Below are 7,737 nucleotides of genomic sequence, written 5' to 3' on the forward strand. Positions count from 1 at the left end.
AATCCAAATCATAATAGACAATCAAAGAGAAGATGATAATGAAAATAAAATTGACTATTTAAAAGTGAAGTCGGATTATTTGATTATGAACTTTAGACATGTTCTTATATCTAAATGAAGGCAGATTTAAATGTCTAAGTTGACTATTTCTGAAAGTAGAAGAATATATTTGATACTTTTTCATAAAAAAATAAAATAAAATACCGCTACACAAATTAGGAGGAGGCGAATATGAACTTCATATCCATGTCTTATTACACAACACAAAGGTTACATGAGAAAGACACAACAAACATAAAATCACCAAAGATAAAAGCCAAATAATTATTAAAGTACACAACCAACATATGAATTATTATTTTTTTACCATACTCTCAGATAACAAACATAGCATGGAGTATTTATGTAAAGCTCACATGCAATATATATGAGATCCCATCAATTAATCAATTGACATGATGATCATCAATAGCTTTGGTCATACCAATAATGAAGTCCAGCAAATTTACTAGTTCAGGGACATTTTCATTTGGCCTTTCATACTCTATTGTCCAACTTACTAAATCGATTTCGTCTTTTGTTTCGATATGAAGAGTTGCCTTAAAATTATCATATTTATTCACTAGATCTCCTTCAAATTCTTTGAATGTGATCACCTTTTTTTCATGATCTACAGCTTCAATTATTTGCTTGGAGATCTTCTTTGCCCCTTCTGTCTTACAAAAACAAGAGTTATTCCCACATTTCATCATGTGTAATCACAAGAGTTCTTCAGAACAGAAGAAGTTGGAAATGAGTAACCAAATAGAGTTGCAATGTTGGTACAAAAGGAAAAATGTTTTATTTTTAGAAAAGTCAGTGGTTTGTATTTATTTTCTTGTATATGGTATGCAAGTAAAATATATTTATTTTAAAAATATTTGTGTATATCTAAGACAATTATGAGGATGGGATATGAGGGAGGGAGGGTGGGAAGGGCAGGGGTTGGGGGTTGGAATTGGAAAATTTTTGTTCTTACTAAAAGGAAAATACAAATTCTTTTCATATTTGGCTTGTCCTCTTACTTGTAGGAAAGGTTTATGACTCAATAATAATAATAATAATAATAATAATAATAATAATAATAGGAAAAATCCTTTTGGCTAGAAAATATGGCCAAAATAACATTTTACTTAATACTATATTACCTTTTCAACATTTTCATCATTTTTACTTTAATATATTTTAACTTAAAAATGAAAAAAAAATTAGTTTATTTTAAAATTAAAAAAATATTATAGATTTTTTTAATTTTCTAGCCAAATTCTAGTCAAATTTTTTTGTTAATTTAGCATAATAATAATAATTAATTGTTAATTGGAGCAAGGTAAGTAAATATGACACTAAGATAGAGGGAAATGATTTCATGAATGGAAAGCAAAGGTCGGGCTAAGATTTGAAGTAAATGTGGAAAGCAAAGATCGGGCTAAGATTTGAAGTAAATGTGTTTTGAGTATGTTACAAAACCCACTACCTTGTCTTAGTTATTGAATTCACACTTAAATATTCATACATATTTAATGAAAATTCTAACACAAGTACATGATCTAATCAATAGGTACTAGATTTGTTCGAATCGGTTGCTAATATTCTCCCTTCGTCCCTAGCAGAAATTTCCAACCCCTTTTTGATGAAAAATATTTTTGTTAAGAAATTTTAAATATTCAACTTACCAAGGGTATATGTCCAACAAATTTTAGATCCAACGGTTCCAAAGGAACCCTCAAGAAGCTCACAACCTTGTACATGCAAAGGGGACATAGTAGAGACATGGTGTGGTTTATTTGTAAATGCATCATGAAACACATCCTTATTAGCCTTCATTTCTATCTTAGCACACAACACAGACTTTAGACCCATTTTACTAAAGATATGAAATAAAAAGATGTAGTGACACTAGAGAAAAATTGTGGAGGAGAAGTGTTGATGTCTTTCACAATGATTATTCAACAATATATATAGACTAGAGGGGGAAAGGGGAGAATTTTTAATGGCCAAATACATAAATAGATTCTTAAACTTGTTGAGTTTTTTCATCACGTAACTCAACTACGTCATTTTCCTATTTAATCATTGAACCAACTATAATTTGTTCCTTTAAAATACTGTTGGTTGATTTTGATCGGCTTTTCTGTTGTAAATGCCTTCAATTGTGTTTGAATTGTAATGATTTTGATTGAAGGAATGAAAACAAACCGTGTTAGTCCCATTTATTCTCTAACGTGTTCACATGACTTAAGTAAAATACAATTATTCTCGAACATTTTCACTATCAATTGGACTAATGAGTTCTGAAACAACATATGTATCCTCTATCAACACCCCTCACAAATCTGGTTCCACATCAGACAACAATGTTTGTTTAAACGGAACAAATTATGGGTGATTCAATAATTTAATAGAAAAATAACGTAATTAAAATACCTGAGAAAAAAAATCGAACAATTTAAAAATTTATTTATGTATTTGACATTTTTTAATCCTTTTTAAATATCAAAAATGGTATAAACATCCTAATCATGTCCCTTACTACTTTTAACTTTTTCAATAACCACTTTTAACTTTTTCAACAACTACATTTCTTAAGAAAAGTGACATAAATTTCATTTTTCATGCATTAGCAGCATAATATTTTCTCTCCGTCTTATTTTATTTGATTTGACATGGTATATATATTTTTTTAAAATATTTTTAAAATTTGTGATTTAAAATAATCTTTGAATATTTATGTGGTTGAGATTCTTTTCATTAAGGATAATTTTTTTTTTTAAAGTTAAGTTATTTCTAATTACTATAAAATAGTAATATTCTTTTTTAATCAAGCCCCCCAAAAAAATGTGTCACATCGGTGTCATATATATACTATGCAATTACACTGTTTCAACCACTTCTAGATGATATAATTTTCTAAAAAGAAATGTTTATAATGCAAAATAAGATCTAGGCTTATGCATTAGCTAAAAATAAAATTTTCACTTAAAATAGAGATAAGTGTCAAAAACACACCTAAATTATACCTTTTTTTTTAGTTTCATACCTAAAATATTGAAAGTTTGAGTCTCATACCTAAACTATCACTTTTTAGTTTGAAAAACACACATCTCTCTTTTATACCACTCTCATCATGGGTGTGTAATACACTCTCTCTTTTATTTTAAAGAATTTCCACATCACATTCCATATTGACAAAACATTCAACCTTGACAAAATATAAAAAAATTCTTAGTATTAGTTAAATTAAAAATTAAAAAACTATTATAAAAAAATAATATTTTCTTAATAAAATAAAACATAAAATATTTTTCTTACCCCACACCATCTTTTAAATTTTTTTATTTTGTTTAAATTTCTTTTATAAAAGTATTCCATTTTTTACTTCATCTCCTCCCCCTCCTCAAATACTAATTTATATATTATTTTATTTTTTTATAAATATAATTTTACCCATCCCACTTAACCCTCTGCTCTCAATTTTTTTCTCTAGTGTTTAGATATACATATCGAAAATAGTCTTATTTGCAGCCACAAGACTTTTTATATTTTTTAGTTGTTTATGTTATATTCGGTACACTAGTAGAATTCTTTTTCAAAAAATATATGCACGTGCATATCTAACACAAAATAAGAAAAACGTAAAAAAAATAAAAATTAGGAGCGAAAAATTAAATAGGATAAGATAGATTTTTTAAAATAAAATAATATCAATTTCTATCGTGAGGAGGGGGAGGGAGGGGGGAGGATGGAATATGAAATATGAAAATTTTAAAATATTCTATAAATGATTTTTTTTTTAAAAAAGGACGGGGTTGTTGCGGGGGAGGGGGGGGGTACTTGGAGGAGGTAGTGGAGTGAGATAAGAAAATAATTTAATTTTTTATTTGGATAGTAATCTTTAATTTTTAATTAATATTATTTTTTTATTATTTAATTTTTATCCAGATAAAATATTTTATCTATGTGGAATATCATGTGTCAAAGTTTTTTCATATAAAAGAGAGTGCATTACATATACCACTGAGATGTTTTTCAAACTAAAAAGTGATAGTTAGATATGAAACTCACACTTTCAATAGTTTAGATATGAAACTAAAAAAAAGTAAATAGTTTAGATGCAATTTTAATAAAATATAGTGATGTTTCAAGTGTTCATTAAATATAATGAGTGAACATGGCGAAAAGATACGATTTATAAAGTTGTGTGAAGCTAGGTCTCATTTATAAGTGGTGATGTTTTTTTATCCTCCGAAAATTACAAGAGGAAAAAAAATAGGATATGTATTTTTTTTCTCTCTCTCTATATATATTTGTTAAAGGGAAAGTGTTGGGTCATATCTATATCTTGTATATGATTAGATGTATGAGGGGTTGAATGGTTCGAATTTACATCATTATTGAGCATCATAATTATTTGATAGACTTAATTAAAAAAATAAAATTATATATTTATTATCAGTTATAATATTTGATACGATGATAAACAATTAATTTTAATTATTAATGATATAGTATCAAAATAAATATTATGAATTCAAATCGCTCTGCATGAGGCAGGTAGTTGGAGGGGATTGTTGCCTTGACCCTAACAAGGGGACATGAATTTAATGTTTCATGCACTTCCTGGCGTAGTGGCATAATGCATTTATTTATTTGACATTTTCAACATATTAGTAAAATATATATATATTTTTATATTTTTTCTTAACATTAATTATTTATTTTTCAAACAGAAAAGAATTATATTTATCTCTATAATTACAGTATCAGATTATATTTACTCCTTGTTATATTTTTTAAATACATTTACTTTGAAATTATTTAATTCATTTTTCTTTTTTCGAAAATACATGAATAATCTCAAGAAATATCGCGAACAATCTTTAGCTTTGAGGGAGCTTCTATTTGACATTTAAAACTATGGGACAAATCTACAAAGAAATTTATTGTCTCCCCCTACATATATATTTACCGCTATAATTTGTTGTTTTAACCTCTATAAATATTTTTACATAAGCAATTCTTCTTTTCACATCAATTTAAATTTTAATTTCATTTGCCTTTTTACATTTCAACTTACTTCTAATTATTTCGTTGGAGTTACATTCCTTTTATTTCAAAGATCAAATGTTTAAACTAGGGTTGTTCAAAATCGATAACACGAATGAAAAAAAGTTATTAATTTATTAGTATTGAGTTATTGGTTTAGCAGTTAAATAACGATTTTAATTATTTTTATTGGATTATCAATTTTGTTAATGGTTTGAGGTTTTTTTTAAACGGGTTAACAGATAACCGATAGTAAATTAAATATTTATATTTATACTATTTTCTATTTAAAGTCCGTCACTTATAGTTTGGTTTCCTACATTTATACACTTGGTTATTCTACAATATAAAAATGTTCGTTTTTGAGCAAGAGGTAACTTGTGAACTCATGCGCATGGTTCATTTGATTTATCACCTTGTTTCTAAGTGATTTTCGATGGGTTCTTTTTTGAGTCAAATCTTAACGGTTGAACCAATAACGATAAAAACCGATAAATCAATAACCGATAAGCCAATATCTTAATGGTTCGATAACGGTTTAGCATCTCTAAATCAATAACAAATAAACCAAATCGATAAATTTTAAAAATTGAACTGATAGATATGCAACCCTAGCTAGTTTAAGCCCTTTTAATAGTGAAGACTCTTAATCTCTCGAGGATCCTTAAAATGATTAAGATTTTGTAAAAATTACATATTAGCATCTTAAAATCATATCGCATGGAGCGTTCAATACAATTTTCTGAATTTGCATATTGATAATAGACAAAATAATACAAAAATATTACTAACTGAGAGTTCTAGTTTGTCATTAATAAAATCGTCTATTTATATTCCTATGTCCAACAATGGTTGTCAACTATGAGTTTTAAGCACTTCTTAGAAAACAATAAATAATAGGAGTACTATTACTAATCATCCTTTCACTTTATTAAATTTAATGCTTTGAGAAATGTGTTTGATGATAAATAGTATTTAATAGCAAGGGTAAAATAGATATAAAAGATCAATTATCTCTTGATTTTCTAAGCCGTACAAGTATTATTTGACGACTATCTTTAGTATAGCGGACAACAATTATTGGACGAAGAGAGTATAAAATTAGAGATTAGTAGATATTCCGGGGAATATGTAAGGGGAGAGCTAAGTGGTTCATCATATCACTTTTTATCGAAAAACTATACTCGATATAATTCCTAAAACATTTTCACAAAAATTGTTTTTATTATTGGCCTAATTCATCGATAACCCTTTAAACTTGGCACAATGTTTCACAATTAGACACCTCAACTGAACAATTTACAATTAAAGAACCTAACATAGGATCCCCGTGTGTCACTTTAATACTTTTTGCACAAACTTCGCTAGACATAGGCACGTGCAGCACAACCTTCTACGTGGATCAATTATATGATGCCAACTCTTAAACCTCTTTACACGTCTTTTTTTTTTGCAAACTAAAAGAAACACTGAAAAAAGGGAATGTTGATCTTTCAACTCCTTCATACGATTCTCTCTCTTCTCCGATGAAAATCCTAAGCAAATCTGTTTTCACTTCACATGTATTCCTTTGTTTTTCCTTCAATTCGTTCTAAGTAATAACCATTGTTGTATTTATGTTGCCATTTTTTATATTTAAGATTGTATTGACGAGGTTTTGGGTTGTGCGACATTGGAGAAATTGAAGGTAATAGTGTATTTTGTTTTCTTGAAAAAGGTGTATTTTGTTGTTGATTCCGTTTTCTTTAATTTCATCTTTAATCTAGGTTTTGACTTAAGTAGTGATGATAAAGTAACTGACTTTTTGGATATTTTTTTTATTGGGGGTCTTCTTTTCGGAATATGTACAACTATATTTTAACTTATTTTCATCATGGGGTATGTTGTTGGAAACCTACCTACTTACTAACTAACGAGAAGTAGATGTATTTGATGTTGGCATAGATAAAGATCCTTTTAGTCTTGTCGAGTTTCTTTCCTACACTAAAGACCTTAGGTAAACAAATGTAAAGAGATTTTAGTGTGAATATAACAATGAATTAGTTCAAGTTACTTCTGATACTCAATTGTTAGAATTTATGAAAGACTTGGTTGATGGTGATGAGTTTCATGTGTATGCGGTCTATGAAGTCGATGAGTTGACAGAATTTCTAGCTTCAACTGGTCTTTTACCATGGTCTGACCCGTTAATGAATCTGTGGGTATAAATACTAAGGGAACATTGGAGAATGATTCAGATTTGAATGGAGTTGATATGTAACTGTCTGGAGGTGATACAAATCACAATGAAGCTAAATCGAATCTACCTAGTAGTGACACATATGTTTATGCTATTCCAGATGAAAATGATTCAGATATTGATAAAAAATTGAGATCCATTAGGGCTAAAAGGAGAAACAAAAGAATCTATAATCGTAGGAAGAAAATAAATGCTAATCTTAGGAAAAGGAAAATAATACCTGAAGAAGTATCAATAGGTGAGGCTGGTGTGGATAGAGACTTCGAAGATATTGGAATAAATAAGAAGGATAGTTATGTTGGCAGATTGGAAGGGGATGAAAGTATATTGAAGGCTTAGAATGTGATAGTGATGATAACACTGATATACTAGATGCAGAAGCTGTTAGAGATGTTGATCTACTATGAAAAAGAAAG

General features: G+C 28.1%; 1 protein-coding gene across 1 annotated transcript; it reads right to left on the bottom strand.

Moving 5' to 3' along the window:
* Positions 1-215: 215 nt before the first annotated feature.
* Positions 216-1,985, bottom strand: LOC107029589 (kirola-like). The gene is made up of 2 exons (XM_015231023.2): positions 1,713-1,985; positions 216-712 (listed from the first exon to the last, which is right to left on the bottom strand). Exons 1-2 carry the CDS (start codon positions 1,897-1,899, stop codon positions 447-449), a joined length of 453 nt encoding a protein of 150 aa, XP_015086509.1. The 5' UTR covers positions 1,900-1,985; the 3' UTR covers positions 216-446.
* Positions 1,986-7,737: the final 5,752 nt, after the last annotated feature.

Source organism: Solanum pennellii, chromosome 9 (genome assembly GCF_001406875.1).
Source record: "Solanum pennellii chromosome 9, SPENNV200".
NCBI classification, from domain to species: domain Eukaryota; kingdom Viridiplantae; phylum Streptophyta; class Magnoliopsida; order Solanales; family Solanaceae; genus Solanum; species Solanum pennellii.